The 27,250-nt window shown below is 30.0% G+C and overlaps 1 protein-coding gene across 1 annotated transcript; it reads left to right on the plus strand.

The window, feature by feature from the left end:
• The first annotated feature begins 5,181 nt into the window (after nucleotides 1–5,181).
• LOC139861327 (uncharacterized) lies at nucleotides 5,182–14,738 on the plus strand. Its single transcript, XM_071849702.1, has 10 exons — nucleotides 5,182–5,889; nucleotides 6,012–6,218; nucleotides 10,480–10,773; nucleotides 11,613–11,906; nucleotides 12,006–12,473; nucleotides 12,568–12,636; nucleotides 12,726–12,893; nucleotides 12,968–13,184; nucleotides 13,431–13,736; nucleotides 13,928–14,738. The coding sequence occupies exons 1-10, from the start codon at nucleotides 5,248–5,250 to the stop codon at nucleotides 14,035–14,037; spliced, it is 2,775 nt and encodes a 924-aa protein (XP_071705803.1). The 5' UTR covers nucleotides 5,182–5,247; the 3' UTR covers nucleotides 14,038–14,738.
• The last annotated feature ends 12,512 nt before the right edge of the window (nucleotides 14,739–27,250 follow it).

Genomic DNA, 27,250 nt, shown 5'->3' on the forward strand with positions numbered 1-27,250 from the left:
TTTATTTATTTCGATTTCTTGTATAACTCCAAAAATCAAATTGAGTGCCCTTGTAAATCCTTTACAATCCATTATAATCCAACAACTATCATACAGCATAATTCATTCACTGCAAATTGAAAATAATACAGAAAAATTGAAGAACAGACCCGACAGCCCTGTTCTTGACAACTTTTAATTCAAAATTCAATTTTGTAATAATTTTCAAAATCCATTAATGTTGTTTTGTTAGGAAGCCTCTCAATGATCTTTCTGCAAAATTCCATATTTCAATTCCTCAAATTGAACTCTAATTTTCAAGTCAAAATTTCAAAATAAAAAGTCAACTGATTGTTCTTCTTTAAAATTCAAATTCGTTTTTATGTTTTATGTTAAATTGAGGATTCAGAAAGTTGTTAGGGGTGATTTGAAATGTAGTTTGTGTTGAAACCTTCTGCTAAAACGTCTTCAATTCATCAATCAATTTTTTTTCTCTTCCTAACAGCGACGGGTCAGCAGGTTTTTTTTGTTTGTTTATATATATTTTTTTTATTTTTAATTTTTTAAACAATCATTACAAGCCTTTTATAATTAAACTGAAAACCTGATACAAATTTTGATTCCATTATGGTGTTTATAAAAGTGTATCAGCTGGGTGATTTATTAAAGAGAAGAAGAAGATGTAGAACATAAATTAATACGGTTTTTAAATAAATGAAAAGGGTATTGGATCAGAATAACATAACAAACGAGATAGTTGGGCATTCTGTGTGCAAACGTGTGGTCACGGGTTCGAGCCCGGTCCAGGACAATTTTTTTAACAAAGCTTTAAAGGGTATAAACAATCCTTCCTATTTTACTTATTATTATTATTATTATTATTATTATTATTATTATTATTATTATTATTATTATTATTATTATTATTATTATTATTATTATTATTATTATTATTTATTATGATTATTATTATTATTATTGTTATGATTATTATTACAAACTATTAATGTTATAATTAGGATTATAAATATTATTAGTATTAGTATTATCATTATTAGTATAAATGTTACAAAGTATCATTAATAGACTTATCATTTAATTATTAAATATTTGTATCACTGTAAGATTACCGAAATTTCTATTAAAACTAGTAAAGATTTCTATTTTTATTAAAAGTATTATTTTTTACTAAAACTATCATTATTATCATTATAAGTATTATATATATCATTATTATTAAGATAATTACGATTATGAAAATAAAAGTATTAATAACATTATTAAAGTTATAAGCATGAAAATAAAGATTATATATAAATATATACTTAATACACATAAGTTAACTATATTAATATATCTATATATAAAATGTAAATATATATAATAAAACTTATTAATCTACTATATAAATGAATTACATCACTAATAATAATATATTTGTTTGATCACAATTATGTGTATTAATATATATATATATATATATATATATATATATATATATATATATATATATATATATATATATATATATATATATACATATATATATATATATATATAGGTTCGTGAATCCGAGGCCAACCTTGCATTGTTCAGTATCGTCTTATGCATATTTTTACTACAAAATATTGTATGGTGAGTTATAGTCCCACTTTTAAAATCTAATATTTTTGGGATGAGAATACATGCAGGTTTTATAAATGATTTACAAAATAGACACAAGTACGTGAAATTACATTCTATGGTTGAATTATCGAAATCAAATATGCCCCTTTTTATTAAGTCTGGTAATCTAAGAATTAGGGAACAGACACCCTAATTGACGCGAATCCTAAAGATAGATCTATTGGGCCCAACAAGCCCCATCCAAAGTACCGGATGCTTTAGTACTTCGAAATTTATATCATGTCCGAAGGAGGATCCCGGAATGATGGGGATATTCTTATATGCATATTGTGAATGTCGGTTACCAGGTGTTCAATTCATATGAATGATACTTTTGTCTCTATGTATGGGACGTATGTTTATGAGAAATATGAAATTTTGTGGTCTATTAAATTGATGGAAATGATTATTTATGTTAAACTAATGAACTCACCAACCTTTTGGTTGACACTTTAAAGCATGTTTATTCTCAGGTACGAAAGAAATCTTCCGCTGTGCATTTGCTCATTTTAAAGATATTACTTGGAGTCATTCATGACATATTTCAAAAGACGTTGCATTCGATTCGTTGAGTTCATCAAGATTATTATTAAGTCAATTATAGTTAGATATATTATGAAATGATTTGCATGCCGTCAACTTTCGATGTAATGAAAGATTGTCTTTTCAAAAACGAATGCAATGTTTGTAAAATGTATCATATAGAGGTCAAGTACCTCGCGATGTAATCAACTGTTGTGAATAGTTTATAATCGATATGGACTTCGTCCGGAGGGATTAGGACTGGGTGTGACAAATACTGCAGTACTTCATTGGTAAAGGTCAAAGTATTCTCAATGATACACTAAAACCTGAATTACAAGACCTATTTGATAAATCAGTCAAGTATGAGGATGCACCAGTGGTTAATGTAGAAGAAGTACTGGCTCAAAAGCCAAAAAGAAAGAAATCTATTGGTGCTGACCTACACAAAGAGATTCAATCATTCTACTTCCTCAAATACCAATATTCGATGTGAAAGACTTGCTTGTACTGTTCCCTGAAGCCTGGGTTGCCGTCAAAGTAAAAGAAGAAGAGTTATCTGATGAAGAAAAGGAAAAGGAAAAAGATAAGGATAAATAGTCTTCTTGTGTTGAACTTGTATCTTTTGTTATTTCACATTTCATTGTACTGCACTGTAATTTCTTATAATGAATGTGAAATGAGTTAATCTTAAAAATCATATCAATTTATAAGATATAGATAACTCAGCAAAAGATCCCAAAACAAACCAAAAAAGGGACAAATTTACTGTCTATTTTTATTAGGTCCCTAGGGCTGGCTTTAGTGTTTTCTCTTTATGTCATAGGTTTTGTCATCATCAAATAGGGGGAGATTGTTGAGTCCCCAAAATAATTAAGGATTTAATTATGACAAAACAGCAAATATGTACACTAAAATGGTATGTGCAGCCAGCATAGGTTTGTTTATGTATAGACAGCAAATGTTACCGTGTCAAGTGTTTAGTATGCTGCCTGGTCTGCCAGCACAAGGTAGACAATATTCTTTAATTAGCACAGGATGAGTACCCAGCAAATCGTGAATATCAGGTGACTCAGCATAGAAGAACCAGCATAGCTGGTAAGCAGCATACTACACTAAGACAGCTATGCTCCATTACAAGCATAGTGGTTTCCTGAGTGGAAGACAAATTTGAACATAAAAGGACACGCGTCGGCGGCTGACAAGTGACCTTACAAGACTACGTGGGAATGCAGAAGTTTAACGCATGTGCAGACATGTGTAATTCTTTGTCAACGCCTAGGGAACACAACATTCTACTTGTTTATTCAAATAGTGGTGCCAAACCGAATTGGGGTGTTCCTGCAAATAACTACCAAAGAGGAAAGAAGAGAGCACACTCTCTGATGAAGTTGTCCCCACAAGTACAGACATCCTATGTACCAATGGACAATAGAACAATTACATGGATAATAGGACTACTATAAATAGAAGTATCCACTATTGTAATAACTAGTGGTGTGAGTTTATTTATTTAGAGTCCAAACGTGTAATAGCTTAAGATATCCTCGATAGCTATAACTTAGGTATATCTGCATCAACCAACTGTTATTCCACCAAGAACATTTGTAATTCTTTGTGATTCATATCAATAAAGAATAATCGTTGAAAATTACCTTTGACTCTTATTTAAATTACTTGCTTGAATACTAATCTGTAATAACACTTAAGTTAATCAAAAGAATTGTATTCACCCCATCTACAATACTCCTGTTGTTAATAAAGGGACCAACAATACATTACGCTTTTACCGCACTATCGTAAAAGTCTTGTTCTTTTTTTCACTACGCAATGGATTGCGTTTTTCACTTTCATAGTATCCTCGAAAAGCCTTACATCCCTCGTCAATATAACGCCACTTTCCCGATAACGCATCTTCACCTCGAAACCATCCATTGTTGTTATCATTGAATTTGCTTGCTATGGTACTCCACAAAGAACTTTGTTTTTGAGAGTTTCCGGTAATCGGATCCTTAGACGAATCAAGCCAACATTGTGTCAACCAAACTTCTTCTTGCGGTGTTCACACTTTTCTGTTGCACGGTTCGCGTGCGTTTTCTTTGCCTTTTCGTTGATGACTTCTTTTTCTCCTTGAACCACCAGTTTGTTTAGTTTGTTGGGTTTCTTGTTGCGTTTCGTGTTGTGTTTCTTGTTGGTTTGATGTTGGGTTTTTAGTTGGCTCATGTTGAACGTGTTTTGAGTTTGTTGAAAATGTCGTTGTGGTGTTAATCCGACTTCTTTGAATTTTTCTGTAGCTTTTGAAGTTGTTTTAGTTGATGGATTTTCATGTTGAATTTCTTGTTATCTCATATTGAACGAGCTTGTCGTATATCCGGCAAAACCAAGTGAAGTGCGAAATTGGTTTGAAGATGACGAGCTGGGAGTTATAGGTTCACCGATGCTTGTTAAAATGTTATTATACAATGACCATTCGTTTGGGTTTAGGTTTGCTATCGTTGAGTGTTGTTTTAAAAAATATTGAGAAAATATAGATGTGATTGTATAATAATGTGTTGAGTGAAGTATATTTTATAGGTAAAATTGTATATATTAGGGTGTGTTTGGATGAAACTAGCTGGAGCTGGAGCTGATGAACTGGAGCTGGAGCTGGAGCTTATTTTTAAAGTTGGTAGCTGGAGCTTATTATTTTTTATAAGTGTTTGGTAAACTAGCTGGAGCTTATTTTCTAGTTCATAAGCTCTACTTTTTTTTTTCATAAGCTACTAGAAGTAGCTGATTTTTCTAGAGCTTATGTTTTTCATAAGCTCTACTTTTTATGTCTCCCAAATAAAACTTATTACTTGAAGCTTATTAAAATTATAAGCTCAAGTTTCTATAAGTTCTAGTAAGCTCCCATAACTCCTCTACAGACACCCTTGGCAGAATTATTGTATCAAAAAATGGTACGAACTGGCTGACTTATTTGACATAAACCCAAACACGCATGACGACCACATGCTAAAGCCTGAAAGTTGAAACCCCCACAATTTACAAACAAACATATCGCCATCACATAATAACAGTTTTGCGCCGGCCAAGAGAATGGCGGACGAAGACGACGACGATTCTTTCGGTGAATTCACATTCGCATCATCTAATTACCAAACCACCTTTAATTCAGCATCTCAGATTCCATCCACCACCAACAACAACAACGATCTAAATTATTTTCAAAACAACATATCAGATCACAACCCTAAATCTCCTCAACCACATACAAATTGGAATAAGATCAACGGAGCTTTGCCGTTATCTCTATTCGGCGGAGATGATAACGAAGAAGAAGAAGAAGAAGAAGAAAATGAGAATGATTTTAAACAATCGGCCTTTTCCGGTAATACCGGTTTTGTTTCTAGAATTCATAATAATAATAATAATAATAATAATAATTTAAATGATAAAAGTAATGCGAAATTGGGGATTAATGACCTGATCGCGAATCTGTACGGTCCGAAACAACAGAATCAGCAGCAGAATAATAAGGCAGTTGATAATGGTGAAGAAATGGATTCAATTAGATCCAAGGATCTATTTTTAAATTCGGATCCTTTGAGTCTTATTACTTCAACTACACCTGCTGCTCGAAATCATAGATCTGATGATGATGAAGGCGGTTGGGAACTCATAGATGCGTTTTCAGACTCGAAATTACGGCAAAATGAAATTGCTTTCAAAAATAATAAGGTACTGATTGTTAATTTCTTTCTTCAAGTAGTTATCCCATGACTGTAAAACTGTAGGTTAGTATTTGTGAGGATCTGGTTATTATGTTTTAAGAGCTAACTTGAATTGTCTTATTATTTTAGGAACGTTTAGAGAAGACAGTGTCTGCATCGGGTGTACAAGGTGGTTCACTTGGGGCTGTTGATCTGTTTGCTGGAGCCAACATAGGGTTCTATGCTGAATCTAATGGAAATGAGCCGAGTTCAGATCCAGTTGGTGAGAGTGATGATTTTGATGATACATTTGGGGAGTTTGAGACTGCGTTTACGGAACAAACATTAACAAACAAGGTAAATGTGGTTCTCTGTTTGCTTTAATTGCCACCGCAGGGTTTCGTAATTCTTTGATAATATGCAACTAGCTGATAAACTTCAGTCCCCACACTGTACCCCATGTCATGACATATGTTAGCTCATGAATTATCTAAATTTCACCAAAATTTGTGGCTTTCGTATGAAATAACCATAGGAAAGTGCTCTGTTGACAAGTTGCCTTAGTTTCTTCTGGATTTTGAATCATAAGACATACTAATTGTATAATGGACATGCCTAATATGAAATTGCATTAGTGTTGGCTTGAGATGCTACGTGTATTTGTAAGATCTGACTGCAGTTTTCTATTTAGAATGAAACAAGTATGACAATAAGTTACGATTGACACCAAGTGGTATTTGGCTCCATGGCATCAAAGGATATCTAGAATCCCTAGGTCGTAGATTAAAATCTTTTGGAAGATGGCTTTGTTGGCCATTTTGAAAAAGGAATAGAGAAATTAGTCATCACATTAAATGAAGTATGTTGGTTGTTGCCATTCTAGGTTGCTGGTAAGTGAATATAAAAAGCAATCTACAATCTCTATGATTCTGTTTAGCTCAGTTTTAAGGAGTTTGGCTTAGAGATGGTTTGCTACATATCTGGTAAAGAACAAAAAAAAAAAAAAAAAAAAAAATATTTATTAGGCAAACAAGCGTCATGGGGACGATGTTAGATCTGGCCACCTGGGACACTTATAAATTTTTTGATATGGATAACTTATATAGATATAGATATAGATAAGTATTAAAGAGAAAAATTACGTCGATAGTACATGTGGTTTGTTATGTTTTTCACCACTGCACCTAAAGTTTATTTTTACCTTGGTTGGTACCCGTGGTTTGATTGTATTTCGCAGCTGGTACCTGTTACTAACTACTGTAAAAACTCTAACGGCAAGCCCTCACATGTGTCACGCATGTGAGGGCATATTCGTCACCCCAGCCATCTAATTTTACTCGATAAAAATAATTAAATCAAATACGGCCGTATTAATTTGATCAGCCTACAGAATGTTGGGACAGAAGGCATAACTGGCATGTGAAACTAAACCTACGTATGCTTTATCATCTTCTAAAGTTTACAACCACCAAACCCTAGTGTTTTTTTTTGTATTGTTTACAATGGAAATACAAAACTGTCTGACCACTGTTTATATTCTAGGGTTTTGGTAAATACTGTTTTAGACCTAGTAATTTTATGGGTCAAAATGACCACTGTTTTCATGGTTTTTAATTACTAAAGTGTTTTAATGGGTTTGAATTAAAAAACTGTTTAATGGGTCAAAATAACCATTGGGTCGAACTGTTTATAACCAAAATGGGTCAAAATAATTAAACTGCATATGGGTCAAAAAATCACTAGGTCTGGGTAAACTGCATATGTTACACAGTGGTCAAAATAATTAAACTGCATATGTTACACATTTTGGGTCTAAAAAACCACCCTGCATGAAACACACTGTTTTGAAAAAAAAAAAAGTGGTCATATTACACATTTTGGGTCTAAAATGCCACCCTTAATGTCACACTGTTTTGAAAAAAAAAAAATTAAAAATACACATTTTGGGTCTAAAAAACCACCCTGAATGAATGAAACAATAGCATTGGGTCAAATGTGTTTATAGAGTTTTGGGTCTAAAATGCCACCATGAATGATGTTTAGCACTTCTACTTTGAGTATGGACCGAGATTACACTATTTTGTGTTAATTTGACTCAAATTGACTCAAGTTGACTGAGATTACACTTTTTTGTGTTACTTTGAGTTGGGACTTTGTTTATACTGAGATTACACTTTGTTTGTAACACTTTTAGGTGTTAGTTAGTACTGGTAACAACACTTTTAGTTTTAATACACCACTTTGAGTTAGGACTGATAATGGTATTTGAACCTACAATAGTATTAGACAAAAAAAAAAAAACTCAAATGGTATTTGAAACACCACTAATGGCATACAATAACTATTACAGTATAATGGTATTTGGCTTCAATGGTATTTGACACAACATTAATTTGCATTAACCTGGTACAATCTCAAATGTATTCATTGCAAACAAAATCACTATGCTAAAATGGATACTAGCACAAACAAAAACTTGAACACAGTCTAGTGACACAACAAAATAACCTGAAAATATCATTCATTGCAAACCACAGGTACATTACAACCATTCATTACAACTTTCGACCAAGCAAAATAAGAAAAAAAAAAAAAAAAAAAGAACTCTCTACCGAATATAACAACATAGGTAACAAATACAACCAAAATGAAAAATATTATCAGCTTCATTTTCAAATCTCGACTTTTGAGTAATTTCACCTCAGCTTCAAGCCACTTGTTAAAACAGTTAAAAAAAAACATTTACATTTACATTTACATTTACAGTTGGGTCTAAATTACCACTTCAACAAATAGTAAAAAAAAAAAAAAATGTTAACAGTGTAGTTGGGTCTAAATTGCCACTTGTTAAAACAGTTTAAAAAAAAAAAAAAATTTAAATAGTTGGGTCTAAATTGCCCCTTGTTAAAACAGTTAAAAAAAATAATAATCAGTTGGGCCTAAATTACCACTTGTTACAACAGTTAAGACTGATTTTGAAGTGTTTTAGGGTTTTGGGTCAAAATTACACCGTTTGTTGATTGACGTCGACTTTCGGTTAAAATTACCTATTGTGTGTATTTAAACATTAGGCTACTAAAACAGTTTGAGGCTAAACATGTTAAGACTTATTTAATGATAAATTGGATCAAAATAACACTATTACAAGTAGAATATGAAGAATGACCCAATACAGTAGGTGTGCAATAAAAATCTTATACATTAGGTATGCAATACAGTAGGTATGCAATAACACTGTTACATTTGGTATGCAATAACATTCTGTCATTTGGTATGCAATAACTCTGGCAAACTTTGCAATAACTTTGTCATTTAGTATGCAATAACTATATCAAACTATGCAATAGCAAGCCGCTCAATCTAGCCTTTGTACCTAACATTTGGTGAATACTCAAACTGTCAAAGTAATGGCTGCTAAAAGTGCTATGCAATATACTCAAATCTTCTTAAAGTTGATTACATCAAGTTGATTAGTACCAAAACAACTAAACAATGGAATACTTATAATAAAAATAACCATTCATTGATTACTTCAAGTTAATTACAAATCGAATACCAAACTGTGATTGCAATTCCATTCACCAATTACATAACTTGAAAATTAAAAAAACAAAGAGACCATAATATCGCAGAAGATAGCAGACCATTGACTTCAACTACTTCTTGCCTACTAAAACTGCATAAACAACTAACAATAAGAAAATCAAAACTACAAAGAGCTTCATCTTCAATTCTCTAATTTTCAGCTTCTTGACCTCAACTTCAAGCTTATTCCTTGATTTCAGCAACCCTCTTATAACAATAACCGAACGAGGAGACATAGGTGGATCAATCCACGCAACAAATGGGCAATTCGACCATTTGGTGTTGCAATTACCTTAGTAGGGCAAGAATAGTATCGTCTTCCAGGATTTAGTTCGCTCCATGAACATCGTACAACAGCAGCTCCTCCACACCTGCAATCGACCATTATTAGCGTCCTAATTTGGGAATAGGGTTTCAAATTGGGAATTTGGGTTTGAGCAGATTAGGGTTTTTAGCGTAACAGGTGGGTACGAATTGGTAATTTGGGTTTCTAATTACACGTTTGTTGATACTGGAATTGAACATGTGAAACCCTATCAATATAGAGTAAAATTATATGGCTGGAGTGATGAATATGCCCTCACATGTGTGGCACATGTGAGGGCTTGCCGTTAGAGTTTTGACAGTAGTTAGTAACAGGTACCAGCTGTGAAATACAATTAAACCACAGGTACCAACCAAGATAAAAATAAACTTTAGGTGCGGTGGTGAAAAACATAACAAACCACATGTACTATCGACGTAATTTTTTCTATTAAAGATAAGTACTAATACTGTTTAAAAGATTATATTAGTTCTTTTATTAGGTTAGATTTCTTAGCTGAGAACTTGTAGGAACACGGATTAGGAGAATTATTTTACTATTATTACTAAGGTGTGATTGGTAAGTTGACTTTGAATTTTTGAGCGTGTTTAATTGGAGACCTGGTTTACTTTACAATGTTGAACAGTTTAGGTGAGGCGGTTTATCTCTTAAATAAAATCTTTTATTATGTTTTTCGGTTTTATTTACCTTGATACCCCTCTGTTACAGGAAATGTCTGAGAAGACCATGTCTTCACTAGGTCAACAAGATGCTTCACATGGGCCTATTGATCTGTTTGCATCAGCAAACAACGGAGTTTTCGTTGAATCTCATGTGAAGGACAGTGGGTTTGACTCCAAGCCATTCACAAACTTTCAAAATGTCTTTACTAAGGATGTACAGGCTCAATCTAAAGGTTCCAAAAATGAGTTAAGTTCAAGTCCTCTTGTTGAGAGTGAAGATTTTGATGATACATTTGGGGAGTTTGAGACTTCATTTACGGATCAGTCATCAACAAATAAGGTGGTAAATGTGCCTATTATCTAACATACTTCTTTTTATCTGTGCAAATCGGTGTTACAATGTAAAATTATAAGGCGTAAGAATCCAGACTACTTATTATTTACTCCATCAGGTCAAAGTCAAAAAAATTAGGTTAACGTAGGTCAAAAGTTGACTTTTTGTCTTGCCTTGTTCTAGTGTAAACGAAAATCCTAATCCCATTTAAAAATTAGTTGGAAAAACATCGACTTACATAGTGTCCCTTAAAGATTACACTATAATAATTATAATTATAGCAAACATTATGAAAAGCGTATATATTATTTAAACTAACACCACATCATCTTATAAATCATTTATTTTTAAAATACATGTTTAAAATATTTATGTTTGAAATATTTATATTTACAATATTTGAATTCTGAAGTCAACGTTGATCAACGTCCGTCTCGATCCCGTGGGGATCCCGTCTCGACCGACTTGACCTTTCACGGTCCTCACCGACTTGTCTCTGTATCGCGTCTTTTTCTACGTTGTTAGTTACTAGACTAATAACATACAGTATATTATAAGCAAATATAATAATTACACCGTACTTTTGTGTAAAGTGACAGTTCTAACCGTACTTTTTACCCACCTTTATAGGACATACATTGTGACCTGCGCCGAGTTAGTGGCCGACTGGGCTAAAGTAGGATTAATATAGGAACTTTAGTTAATTATACCCACCCACTTTTGAAATTGGACGATTAATTTGGGACGACCAAAAAAGGGAACATGGACCATGAATATGGGACGGACAGGGTACTTGATATATAAGTTTGACCAAATTCTAAATTGAGGTTGACTTAAACATGCAGGACTTATCCAAGGAAAGGTTCAACTCACTAGGTTCACATGATGTGCCCCATAGACCAGTTGATCTATTTGCATTCTCAAACGGAGTTCCTGGTGGATCGCACATGGTCAACACCCCGTTTGACTTCAGTCAAAGCTCAGTGGTTCAAAATGGCGTTACCTCTGATCCATTTTCTCAAACTGAGTGGAAGGAAACTAAAGATAACTCAGATTTACAATCTCCTGGTGCTGGTGTTCATAAAAACAGTGGGAATATTGAGATTACATTTCCAGAAATTGGAGGTTCAAAACCCAAGGTAGATCAAAGCTTATTTCCCATTGTTTCCTGTCATCATATATATCGTATATATTTAATTTGATACATTTTTATTTGTGTATTCTTTATGTTATTCCAGGAAGCCGAGGGTAGTTCAAAGAATTACAAAGAGGCTGTGCCACTTTCCATTTTTGGCATTGAAGAGGAGCCCGAAGCTGATAGTTCTTTAAATCTTCAGTTTGAATTGTTTAAATCATCAACCCATGGGAAACATACACGGAATCAGAGTTCAAATTTATCGATAAATGACATTCTATCAGATTTGTACGGTCAAGCAGAGCCCATTAGTTCTGCTAACCATGAGGTTCATCCAGATGAAAAAGTAGATTTGCGGCATTCTACTGGCAAAGAATATAGTTTTCATGATGATGATGATGATGATGGTTTCAATGATGGGTCATGGGAATTTAAAGATGCATCTTTTCAATCGAAAGTCAAAAATCAGAAGCTGTCTTTTGAAAAGAAACTGATACGTTTTAAGGATTACTATTCTAAATTGAAAGAAGACTTATGTGTTGTTGCCAGGCACCATCTTCATGGTCTAAAGGTTGGTACCCAAGAAATTTAACTTGGGTGTTATCAAGTTAAGTATATAAAAAATATTGTTTTTTAAACCTGGTGGTATTTGCATTTCTGTCTAGAAGGCTCAAAGTACCACTACTCATGATGGTGAAGAGATGGAACTGGCGGGCCCTAATAAAGATTTTCAGGTTTGTATTTCCTCTTGATTTTTCTTTTCTATACTTTTGGATTTTATATGTGTAAATTTGTTGATTTGATATTTCTTTGTCTATTGTAGGAGGCCTTGAAGGAGCTTCGTCAAAATGACATCATTGCCACTGAAATCGATGTAGATGATGATCATTTAGAACTAGTTATTTCCTTTGACCAATATATTGAAACTCTCCATGAGCCAGAATTTCAAGTACTTGATTCAGAATATCATATCTCAAGAAAATTGTCATTAGTATGTCCTTTGCTCTACAGTTTAATCAACTCTGTTTCTTAAAGGATTACTGACCTTATATTAATTGTGATTAGGCAGAAACAGATTTGCGAACAGCAATTGACCTCATCAACCACTTTTCGGCAGTGCTAATGGCTCTAACACTGGCTCCAAAGGGTGAACCAGCTGATTATGTCTCCCTATGGTTTAAGGTGATTTCAGCATGCTCTCAAGAACTGAAACATGGCACCTGGATTTGGAAGCAGTCAGTAGAAAAGAATGTTCATAGTGAATTACTCTCTGAACCGCAAGGTATTGTGCTATACATATTATCCTCTTCTTAGTAATAAGCTATATTTTCGAGGTCCATTAACTCAAAAACAATGTGAGGATTCGTTGTAAATGTGTTTCTGTCTCATGATTAAATCTATGTTTATATAAGCTGGTAAAAGAGTATAGTTTGATTTTATGCAAACAACACTTGGATTCTGGTTGTGACTTGTGAGTTCTTGTATTTACTTGTTACAAAATGTAACCACCTTTTAATTTTTTCTTCAGGTAAACAGTTCATTATGGCCCTTGGAGAGATTTATAGATCGGTTGTTATCTTGGGAGCTGCAGTGACTTTTTACAAACCCTGGATACTATTAAGTGGTGTAGATTTAGAGGAGATTTATTCCCTTATAAAAGAATGTCACTTTCTCTGGTCAGCTTCAGGTCTTGAGGAGACTATCCCAGCTGAATATTTATTGGAGTCGATCAGTCATATAAGAAACCTCGATGAACTTGCAATTGCAAATGAAATTCTTTCTCATAAGGAATCTCAATGCCAGTTATCACTTTTATCCCCGGGAGTGGTGCCAGGTTTGTTAACGTATACCTGATTTAAATGGAATTACTCATAATAAAGTGGATAAAGAAATTAGCATGATTAGGGAAATTTTGCATAACCGTGGTTGTAGTTCTTTGTGCGTGGATATTTTGCATAACCGTTTTAAGTATGATTCTTTTGGGTCACTTCTGTCTTTACTAATTTGTTATTTTTTTTTATGCAGAAATGAAAATGGTGGTATGGAATGAAGATAAATACTTTGTTGCACTTGCAAATTTGTGGGGAAATTTAATCAGTCCAAATCCCCCTAAGTTGTCTGTTCATGTCAGCTGACAGAATCACAGTCGAACATTCTCATTCAAAAACATGTGTGAATTCAATATGCCGTGCTGCCCTGAATCCGGTTCTCATAACAGAATTTACCATTAGTGCTCTGCCTTTGTTGACAACTGCACATAATTGGGCATGCAGTGGCCTTTTTGGCTTTTTCCATCACAATTAAGGTATGTAGATGATACATGCTATATATATAGGTATATATAGAGCAATCCGTGTCTGATAGTTTTGCAGCTTGTTGTAAACTACAGTTTATAGTTTGTGAGGAAAGTCGCGTAAGAAAATTACAATGTCTACTATTTAATGTGTTCTTTTAGGAGCTCTTTAATCCATTAATATCAACATAAATGATTTGTTTTGCTGTAGAATTTTTTGAAGGATAAAAAAATTTAGGTTTAATTAGCTCCTAAAGTTACATGCCAAAAGTGACAATTGTAACGTTTAGGAGGGTGAGGGAATTATCAAAAAGTGACAAAGTCAACCCATGGCTAACATGTCCCTGCCGATACACATGTTTTGAAACAAAAAGTGACAATTGTAACGTTTAGGAGGGTGAGGGAATTATCAATGTAGAAGATGTATTACAAATATAGACCAGAAAGTGTATTATTATTTTTAAATTGATGTCATAAAATACTATGTGCAAGTGTAATTAAAGTATTTTTCTGGTTATGGGTTATGTTTCTTGTTGTATTTCATGTCACGAGGTACAAAAGTTGACTCCACTCTATTTGTGTTATAAAAGAATGCAAGACTATAACTAATACTTGTTCTACAGGTATTCGAATATGTTTCAGAAATACTTGTGACCTGCTTCTGAACCAAAATGAACAGTTTGAACCCTACCAAACTCAAGCATCAAAAGTTGACCATTTTCTGAGGAGTATAAAGTTCATTCTAAAAATATGGCAAGGGTTATATATATACCAGAAGTTATAACAATTGGTACCATCTTCTGAACTTATTGTTCTTTATATGTTTAATATTCTAAAATCTGTATTGTGGATGATTCTTCATCAGACACAACGTCAATGAGATATATATGGTGTGGTTCCCCCCTCTTGGATCGTGCATTTGATCATCTTACACATACCTTAAATTTAATCTGCAGAAATTCGCTCTAGATTCAAGTTTATAAATTCCGATTACCTTAATTGGAATTCATCATTTAGATATTAATTACTCAATCAGCTGACTAGATTAATCGTTCGGTGTTTTTACACTCACACGAATCCAGATTCTGATCGGGTTTTCACAATTGACGGAGAAAAAAACACGTATCAACCTAAATTTTGCACCCGGCTTATAATCCTTGATTAATAGGTTCGATCAGATGGCAACCTCATAGTGATCATCATACATTTAAAACTGAAATTATTGCAGTTTTGAAATTTTTTTTTATCACAAATTTCGATTTGATAATTACTTTTTAACACTAAACCTTGCCAAAGTTAATTTATTGGCGTGCCATCATTTTGCTGTTCACTATCATGGGTATTCATGTAATTTTCCGCTGACGTCATCTGACCTCATAATTTTTACTATATCCGTCCCAATTTTATTCTTCTCATACAATAATCACATCACACATTACAAGAAAACTAACTCCCACATATATATTTTTGTTAAGTTTTCTATTTAACCCTTACTTCTTATCCACTTTTTTTTTTTTTTTTTTTTTTTTAATTTATTTTACATACGCAAAGTGAGGGGCATAAAAAATATTTTTACCTCTTATATATTTATGAAAGTGGACAATTACTTTTGAACAACTCAAAAAAATAGTGGACAATCATTTATTTATGTGTTAGCCTTTAAGAAAGGCTAGGTAGCTAGGAACGGCTTGTTGGCCTGTTGGGAGAGTAGAACGAAGTGATTCTCGTTAGAGAAACACGAGTGCAACAGCTTTAGTGTCAGTAGGTGCCTAAATGAAGTGATGAAGTGTTAGAGGCTTTGCTGGCTTGCTGGCTAGTTCGTGCAATCAATAAAAAATTATTCGTGTTAGTAAGAATAATATTATTCATGATGAATATTTTCGAAAAATAAATTGTAATAGTGAATGATACATATTTTTTTTCCTTCAGAAAACATTATACGTAACGAATGCTATTGATTTTGTTGAAAACGTGAACATTTTTAATATAAAATGATATTCTCTTTTACATAATTAATGACGTATCTGTTATAATTCAGTAGGCTTATAACTACGTTTAATGGTTATAAGAACAAAGAGAGAAAAAGAGAGAAGAAGGAGAGAAGAAATATTGATATTGATATTTCAAGAGAAATGGTACACCTTAAATGGTTACCATACATGTCTATTTATAGTATAAAATATTACTATGCAAGAAATATAATAATAATAAAATTAACATCCAATCTAGATATTTTATAACACAATCTAGATATTTTATAACACTCCCCCTTGGATGACAATTTTATTAGAGAATAACTATTACTGCCTCGTTAAAAACCTTGCTAAAGAAAACTCATTGGGATAAAACTTTAGCTAAGGGAAAAAGAGTGCATCATAGAGTTGACTCCCCCTCAAATAGGCAACGCCTGAGTTGTTACATCTTCTGAACATGTCTCATGCCAATATTATGAACGTGTGTTCTGAAAATAGCAGTTGGCAGTGCTTTGGTATAAAGATCAGCAGAGTTGTTGATTGAACGTATCTCATTTTAATCTGGTTGTCTTTTACGAGATCTTGAGTATATGAGAAGAATATGAGGTTTTCATCTGAAACTGTATCATCTAAATCTTTTATGTACAAGTTTAGCCCTTGTGATTTGTCTACAGTCTCCTTCATGGTTTGCTCAAACCCTTGTTTCAATTCCTATTCCTTTGTAGTCTTTTCTGAGCCTTACCAACATACCATTCTTTTCCATCAAACTTATGACCGTTAAGACCGTCTATGGCTTTGGCGCCTCGTCAGTATTTATATTTTGTTCAGTCACTTTTGATACTCTTCTTTCATTTGTATTATGCAAGCTGCATTATCTTCATATATAGTTGTTGGTGAAGATAGTTGTTAGTCTTTTATAGCGTTCTAGTCCACAAGAATCAATAATGATTTGTGTCATTGATCTCAACCAAACACATTTTCGAGTAGTTTCATATAATGCAATCACTTCGTCATGATTTGATGATGATGTTGCAACAAATGTTTGTTTTAAGAACGCCATGATTTTGTGGTATCTCCATTTAGGAATACATATCGAGTTTGAGATTTATCTTTATGAGGATTTGATGAATGACCTGCATATATATAATCAACCAAATCTTGTTTTGAAACGTTATAATAAAATAATTTTAAATCAGCAGTTTCTCAAGGGTATCAAAATATGTGTTTGATCCCGCTCCATTGTCATTTGAGCTGAATCTTGCCAACAAATTAACTGCAAAAGAAATGTCAGGTCTTGTACAATCTATAAGATACATAAGAACCTCAATTGCACTAAAATATGGAACTTCCGATCTGTTAAGATTTTCATGATCTTTCATTTCAAAATAATTCTTTAGAAGTTGAATGATTTCATAGATCTCTTTATTCGTTCATATGATGTTAAGAACATTGACATAAACAACTACGATCACATATCCGAACATTGTTTTTATAAAACATACGTGCAAAATAAGTTTATATGTATACCCCCTTTTTTTTTTCAAGTAGTCATTTAATCGGTTATACTATTGTATCAATCCATATAAAAATCTTTGTGATTCAATGGAATACATTTATTTGAGTTTTGCATTAGATACTTATGATACCTTAAACCCTTCAGATATATTCATATATATATATATCACTATCAAGTGATTCACATAGATAAGTAGTAACAACATCCATGAGATGCATTTAAGTAACTACCAGGTTGATTAAGTATCTAATAAGTAATTGTATTCACTACATAAGGATAAGTTTTCTTCATAATTCATTTCTGGTCTTTGTGGGAAATATTGAGTTACAAGTCTAGTTTTGCCTTGTAACTTCATTTGCACATTTCTTTTCGGATAAAAATTCATTTATATCCCATATGTTTCACATCTTTAAAAGTGATAACGATTGATCCGAAAACTTTTCTTTTATCGAGCGATTCTAATTTAGCTCGTCTTGCTCCTTTCCATTGAGCTCAATCATGTCCACTTTGTTTATTCAATGACAGATTTTAGTTTCAGATCATCATCTTTATTCATGATGTCATTGTAACATTATATGAAAATATCTCATAGAGATTTTAGTTTCATTTCGGTTCCATAATATTGCATAATTTATCGCAATTTTAGTATTTACATTTATCAATATCCTCTGCAGAAGGAATATTGATTTGTGGTTCTTCTTGAACACTTTCTCTTACCTCATTATCAGCTGATTTTCTTTTTCGAGGATTTTTATCTTCGGAACCAATTGATCTTCCACGTTTGATGCGTGGCAAAGACTCAACAGTGACATTATTTCCAGCTTTTGGAATTTCAGTTCGAGCTGGAGCATTTATCGCTGGTATATATGATTTAGTCACTTTTTATATCTGTAAATGCATAAAGTAATTAATTTGTAAGTTCTTGCATATGCATTATTTTTGAACTTTCGTTTCACATTCTTTTGTGCGAGTTCAATATACCTTAATTGATGTTCACATCATGAAGCATCATTTTATTTTTTATTTTTATTTCTCCCCCTAATCTAGGGAACAATGTTTTATTAAAATGACAATCAGCAAAACGTGCTGTAAAAACATCACCCATCATGGGTTCAATATATCTTATGATTGAAGATGTTTTATATCCAAAATATATTATCATCTTTCTTTGAAGAACCATTTTATTGTGTTGTGGTGATACAATTGGAACATACACTGCACAACCAATGTTTTAAGGTAGAAAATATTTGGCTCTTGGCCAAAATCAAGTATTAAGTGAAAATATTTACGACTTCCACATGGTATAATGCGAATTAATGTCGCAGCATGTAAATTTACATGTCCACATATAAATATTGAGAGATTTGTACTCATTATCAATTGTCTAGTTATTAGCTGTAAGCGTTTATCTATTGATTCAGCTAAACCAATTTTGTGTATGCACATGAGCAACTGGATGTTCAACAACAATCCCTGTAGATATATAATGATCATTAAATGCTTGAGATGTTAACTCGCCAGCATTATCAAGTCTCATCCTTTTAATGGTGTAATCAGAATAATGTGTTCTCAATTTAATAATTTGTGCAAGAAACTTTGCAAATGCCATATTACGGCTTGATAACATACAAATATGAGACCATCCGCTAGATGCGTCTATTAGAACCATGAAATATCAAAATGGTTCACATGATGGATGAATTGGTTCATATATCTTACCTTGAATTCTTTCAAGAAACATTTGTGATTCTTTTTCACAATATACTTTTCATTAATCACCATATGTGCTTTCCATTAATCACCATATGTGTTTTTTTTTTTTTTTTATTTTATAAATCACCATATGTGTTTTTTTTTTTTTATCATATATCCTTTTCACCATATACGCTTTTAATCATATGCGCTGTGTTTTTCACCATATGCGCTTTTAATCATATGCGATTTTCATCATATGCGTTGTGCTTTTCATCATATTCGCTTTTTATCATATGCGCTTATCATATGCGATGCGCTTTTTATCATATGCGCTTTTTATGTGAATAGTAAATTAATTAATTTCGTTTTACTATTCATATGAATTAATTTAGATTTACTATTTTGTTAATTGAGTAATATATATATACATCATATACTTGTGACTCCGAAGGCTCAAATGAATTTGACCATATAGTTATACGTTGTACCTTGCACATTAATTTTCAGTAGAAGCTTTAGATGCATATTATTTTCAGTAGAAGCTTTAGATGCACTTTTTTTTTAATCACCAAATACCACAAACACTTTGTTTGCGTTTGTTCATAGTCATCAATGAAAACCATTTTCTTTAATTTTATTTTATACAATAAAATTAACGCATCATTATTCTTTTCAAAAACAATAATCTATTGTTATTGTTCACTTGTGCCATGTTTAACAACAAAAGTCAACAACCTCTGTCTTGTTTGTTGTGGCAACCAAAAACAACCTTTGCTTTTGTTACCGAGAATCCAAGACCAAAAAATAATTAATTTTTAATTAATCTTTTATCAAAACCATAAATGATTTTATTGATCTACGTTGATATGGCCATAAAGAATTGACGGCTGACCTACTTTTGTAAGTGTATTTCGGCTATCATCCCGAAAACGCACAACGACCTTTTTTTTTTTTTATGAACTATTTGTTTCATATCTAGCTTAGGCAATTATTGTGAACCTTTGGTCCCTATAAGAGCATTTATTTTTTAGACTTTTAGTTGATTTGTACTTGTCACAATTAGGGATAGCACCCGCGGGTCGTGGATGCGGATCCATTGGATCCATCACCCGTACCCGCGGATTTTTTTTAAGAGACATCCAATTGAACCCTTGTTCGTTGAAACAATTTGACTATATTTTTACTCCCCATTATTAAACGGGCCATTTTGATGCACACTCTTAAAAAAATAATTTGTTTTTTAAGTTTTATTATTCAACCTCCTTTTTTCAACGGTCACGTTTTTAACAAAACATTTGACGAGTTTGGAAAAAAGTTTTTTATTGATTATCATCAAAAGTTTTCTATTGTCACTCTACTGGATGGAATTATGGCATACAACCAAAATTGCAACCCAACACTACATAAGAACAAAAAGGTTGTTTTTAATTAACATATGTATATGTGTTAAACTCGGAATAATAATAACTTATTTTAGAAAATTAACATAAGACATGTTGAAACATTTTTGTCACATTTAGCTCATCAAGTCTAATACTTATCATTGATAGATTTTATCACGTCTAGGAGATGTTTACTTTTTTCTTGTATTAAGTCCTACTTTCATTTACCTTTGTTTGGAAAAAAGTTTTTTTTTGCTTTGCTTTCCCCCTTTCTGTAAAACTCATTTAAACACTTTCTTTGTTTTTTTTTTTTTAAAAAAAAACTTCCTTTTTTTTACGTTACCCGTAAATTATAAATATATAAAAAAAACTTTTTGTTTAAATTTTTTTTCTAGTTTTTAAAAGGCCACTTGACCAATTTTTTAATTCTTTCACAACACCTGATATCGTGATCGTGACCTTTCACCAAAGCAAGAGATATTCTTGATAAACTAAACACGGACTCGTGTTTGAAATTGTCGGCCACAAAAAAATTCATTTGATAAACGTATATATTTTTTTTAGTTATAGAAGGAGACCACTTCATTTTCAATACTTCATTTTTGACAAAAAACTATTCCATTTTACCATCCCCTTTTTTTTCTTACTTTAACTTTTAAGATATACTTTTAATAAAAATACAAACTACTTTTTCTTATTTTAACTTTTAAGATTTATTTTTAATAAAAATACAAACTACTTTTTGTATTTTAACTTTTAAGATTTACTTTTAATAAAAGTACAAACTACTTTTTCTTATTTTAACTTTTAAGATTTACTTTTAATAAAAATACAAACTATTTTTTTATTTTAACTTTTAAAATTATAAATTTAAGAATAAACATTAGTATGCATGAAATAAATAATGATTAATTGCATAAGTAATCATAAATGTTAGATAACATATAAAGACCCCGTCGTATTCGTATTGATCGGAATTAATCTCGACCCATGGTACCGTGTTGTCAAATGACGTGTTGCGTACATAAAGTACCGTGTTGTCAAATGACGTGTTGCGTACAATCATGAGGTCTTATTAACATAAATATAAATGTTAGTGAAGTTAATAAGAGTTAGATTACAGAAAATATAATTCAGGTGGTATAACCGACCATATATAACTTAAATAACATAAATATAAATGTTAGTGAAGTTAGTAAAAGTTAGATTACAGAAATATAATTCAGGTGGTATAACCGACCATATATAACTTAAATAACATAAATATAAATGTTAGTGAAGTTAGTAAAAGTTAGATTACAGAAATATAATTCAGGTGGTATAACCGACCATATATAACTTAAATAATATTTATAAATGTTAGTGAAGTTAGTAAAAGTTAGATTACAGAAATATAATTCAGGTGGTATAACCGACCATATATAACTTAAATAACATAAATATAAATGTTAGTAGTCCAAAATTTGATATATTCGAGTTTGAAAATTATTAATAATTTCATACCTTGATTAGTGATTCGTGATCGTTTGAGATATCTTTTAATTACACTAAGCTTTTCGTGCTGATAACGTGTTATAATTCAGTAGGCTTATAACTACCTTTAATGGTTATAAGAACAAAGAGAGAAAAAGAGAGAAGAAGGAGAGAAGAAATATTGATATTGATATTTCAAGATAAATGGTACACCTTAAATGGTTACCATACATGTCTATTTATAGTATAAAATATTACTATGCAAGAAATATAATAATAATAAAATTAACATCCAATCTAGATATTTTATAACACAATCTAGATATTTTATAACAGTATCAATATAAAGGAATAACTTTAAGTCATGACAGGGACTAATTAGTTAAATATATGATTTTGTTAAGATTGTTGTGATTAAGAATGGCAATGGCCACCCGATCCAGTGGATATCCATCCGATCCACCCGATTCGTAATGGATATGGATGATATAAATGGATATGGATACGGATATGGATGAACCTAAATGGATACGGATATGGATATGGATGAAAATGTTTCATCCATGGATATATCCATATACACCCGAAATACATTTATAAATACATAAATATAGACATATATGCTAACACGTGTGCTATTACAAATGCATTTACGATTACACAAATATTTTCTTAAAATCATATAATGAATCAACCCTGATATATTACAATAAGACACGTATATATAACCAAATAAAAATATTAATTACACATTATATTTGTCATAGTATATGTATACTAGTAACTTTAACAATTTGTATTATATCTTCGACAAAGATTACACGTTCTTACGGATAGATTTAATTTTGCCACATTATATAAAATTTTATTATATTAGTTTTTGTTTTAATCACATGTATTAGGAAATATTATAACATTTTTTAATATCCAATGGATATCCATTAACCCGCTTAATCCATTGGTTATGGATGGATGAACTGGAATTAAACGGATATGGATATGGATATGGATGAACAAAAACTAAATGGATATGAATATAGATACGGCCTCACCCGATCCATATCCGATCCATTGTCATCCCTAGTTGTGATGTTGATGTGACAGTTAAAAAGAGTAAAATGTAGTTAGAGATTGGTCTTAGAAGTTAATTTATATTTTATATAGTACTCATAAAAAATTACAATAAATAATAAATAATAATAATAATAATAATAATAATAATAATAATAATAATAATAATAATAATAATAATAATAATAATAATAATAATAATAATAATAATAATAATAATAATAATGAGATCCGGGTCATATAGCATTTTTTAAAAAATGTCCGTTTCGAACGTATCTATTTTTGTTTTGTTCGTAAAATTATTTCGAGTATAATGGCGATGGCGGAAAAATTTAATTCGCGTCGAGAAAGGAGTATGGCCAGTTAAAAATTTGGGTTTCATTATGTTTTTAAAATACATTAATAATTTTACGTTTTTGATGCTTATAAAATTTACAAATTGTACCATATTTGAGGAGTGGATATGAAAAGAGTAAATTACACTAATGGTCCCTGTGGTTTATTGTAAATTACGTCGCTCGTCCCTATCTCTTAAAAATTACATGGTTCGTCCCTGTGGTTTTAAATATCAAAGGCACCGGTCCCTGTGGTTTATTGTAAATTAGGTCGCTCGTCCCTATCATTTTAAAATTGCATGCTTCGTCACCGTGGTTTTAAATATCAACGACGCTGGTCCATGTGAATTATTTTTATTATTATTATTATTATTATTATTATTATTATTATTATTATTATTATTATTATTATTATTATTATTATTATTATTATTATTTTTATTATTATTAGTTTTGTTGTTGTTATGCATTATTATTATTATTATCATTATTAATTATTTATTATTAATTATTATTATTATTATTATTATTATTATTATTATTATTATTATTATTATTATTATTATTATTATTATTATTATTATTATTATGCATTATACATTATTATTATTATTATTATTATTATTATTATTATTATTATTATTATTATTATTATTATTATTATTATTATTATTATTACCAATAGTATGTACACCTAGAAGCTGGGTATAATACGAGTACGAATACTGATTGAATACGAGTAGAATTGTTGATGAAAACGAATGGGAATGTAATCTTAACCATTTTTGTTAAGTATGAGTGTTTTGATATATATCTTGAAGTCTTTCAATTGTGTATTAATACATCTTAATACACTACATATATATACATTTTAATCGAGTCGTTAAATCATCGTTAGTCGTTACATGCATGCGTTGTTTTGAAACCTTTAAATTAACGATCACGTTTAATGCAATTGATCCATTGTTATTATAACTAATGAGATGTTAAATTGTTATGTTTATCATGATAACATAGTGTGTTAATATATCTTAATACGATATATAAATATTAAGACGTTATTACAACGATAATCGTTACATATATATATCGTTTCGAAATCTATAAGTTAGTAGTCTCATTTATCATAAAACGTTCATTGTTAATATACATAATGAGATAATTATCATTATATCATGTTAAACATATATATATATATATATATATATATATATATATATATATATATATATATATATATATATATATATATATATATATATATATATATATATATTAATCATGTTATTTACAAGTTATAACGTTCGTGAATCATCGGTCAAACTGGGTGGTCAAACGTTTACATAGAAACCGTTTCAATTAACCAAGTCTTAACAAGTTTGATTGCTTAACATGTTGGAAACCTATATTCATGTAAATATTAATCTCACATAATATATATAATCATGGAAAAATCTGGGTTATGACAATATCAACGGCGTTGGTCCATGTGGATTATTATTATTATTATTATTATTATTATTATTATTATTATTATTATTATTATTATTATTATTATTATTATTATTATTATTATTATTATTATTATTATTATTATTATTATTATTATTATTATTATTATTTTGCTGCTATTATTATTATTATATTGTTGTTGTTGTGGTGCATTATTATTATTATATTGTTGTTGTTGTGGTGCATTATTATTATTATTATTATTATTATTATTATTATTATTATTATTATTATTATTATTATTATTATTATTATTATTATTATCATTATTATTATTATTACATAATTCTAATTGCAATCATTACCCCCATAATTTAACTATTCATTTAAAATATTTAGACTAATAGTGCAATAACCAAAAATTTACAATTGATTTACCAAAACTAACCATACTTAGGATTACATTAACGTGTAAGGATATATACCAAAATACTGAGTATATAATAAATAGATAAATGATAAAACTGTAAATAATGGATTAATATATTAAAATACATTTGTTGATCAGTAACGAGAATTATGTATCTATGTTGCAAGATTGTGAATTAAGAAAATAGAAAATTTCAAATTAATTGAAAATAAGAGATGCAATTAGAATTATGCAATAATAATAATAATAATAATAATAATAATAATAATAATAATAATAATAATAATAATAATAATAATGCATAATAATAATAATAATAATAATAATAATAATAATAATGCATAATGCATAATAATAATAATAATAATAATAATAATAAATAATAATAAATAATTAATAATGATAATAATAATAATAATGTATAACAACAACAAAACTAATAATAATAAAAATAATAATAATAATAATAATACTAATAATAATAATAATAATAATAATAATAATAATAATAATAATAATAATAATAATAATAATAATAATAAAAATAATCCACATGGACCAGCGTCGTTGATATTTAAAACCACGGTGACGAAGCATGCAATTTTAAAATGATAGGGACGAGCGACGTAATTTACAATAAACCACAGGGACCGGCGCCTTTGATATTTAAAACCACAGGGATGAACCATGTAATTTTTAAGAGATAGGGACGAGCGACGTAATTTACAATAAACCACAGGGACCATTAGTGTAATTTACTCTTTTCATATCCACTCCTCAAATATGGTACAATTTGTAAATTTTATAAGCATCAAAAACGTAAAATTATTAATGTATTTTAAAAACATAATGAAACCCAAATTTTTAACTGGCCATACTCCTTTCTCGATGCGAATTAAATTTTTCCGCCATCGCCATTATACTCGAAATAATTTTACGAACAAAACAAAAATAGATACGTTCGAAACGGACATTTTTAAAAAAATGCTATATGACCCGGATCTCATTATTATTATTATTATTATTATTATTATTATTATTATTATTATTATTATTATTATTATTATTATTATTATTATTATTATTATTATTATTATTATTATTATTTTTATTATTATTAGTTTTGTTGTTGTTATGCATTATTATTATTATTATCATTATTAATTATTTATTATTTATTATTATTATTATTATTATTATTATTATTATTATTATTATTATTATTATTATTATTATTATTATTATTATTATTATTATTATTATTATTATTATTATTATTATTATGAATTATTATTATTATTATTATTATTATTATTATTATTATTATTATGCATTATGCATTATGCATTATTATTATTATTATTATTATTATTATTATTATTATTATTATTATTATTATTATTATTATTATTATTATTATTATTATTATTATTATTATTATTGCATAATTCTAATTGCATCTCTTATTTTCAATTAATTTGAAATTTTCTATTTTCTTAATTCACAATCTTGCAACATAGATACATAATTCTCGTTACTGATCAACAAATGTATTTTAATATATTAATCCATTATTTACAGTTTTATCATTTATCTATTTATTATATACTCAGTATTTTGGTATATATCCTTACACGTTAATGTAATCCTAAGTATGGTTAGTTTTGGTAAATCAATTGTAAATTTTTGGTTATTGCACTATTAGTCTAAATATTTTAAATGAATAGT

This window comes from Rutidosis leptorrhynchoides, chromosome 8, assembly GCF_046630445.1.
Source record: "Rutidosis leptorrhynchoides isolate AG116_Rl617_1_P2 chromosome 8, CSIRO_AGI_Rlap_v1, whole genome shotgun sequence".
Classification (NCBI taxonomy): Eukaryota; Viridiplantae; Streptophyta; class Magnoliopsida; order Asterales; family Asteraceae; genus Rutidosis; species Rutidosis leptorrhynchoides.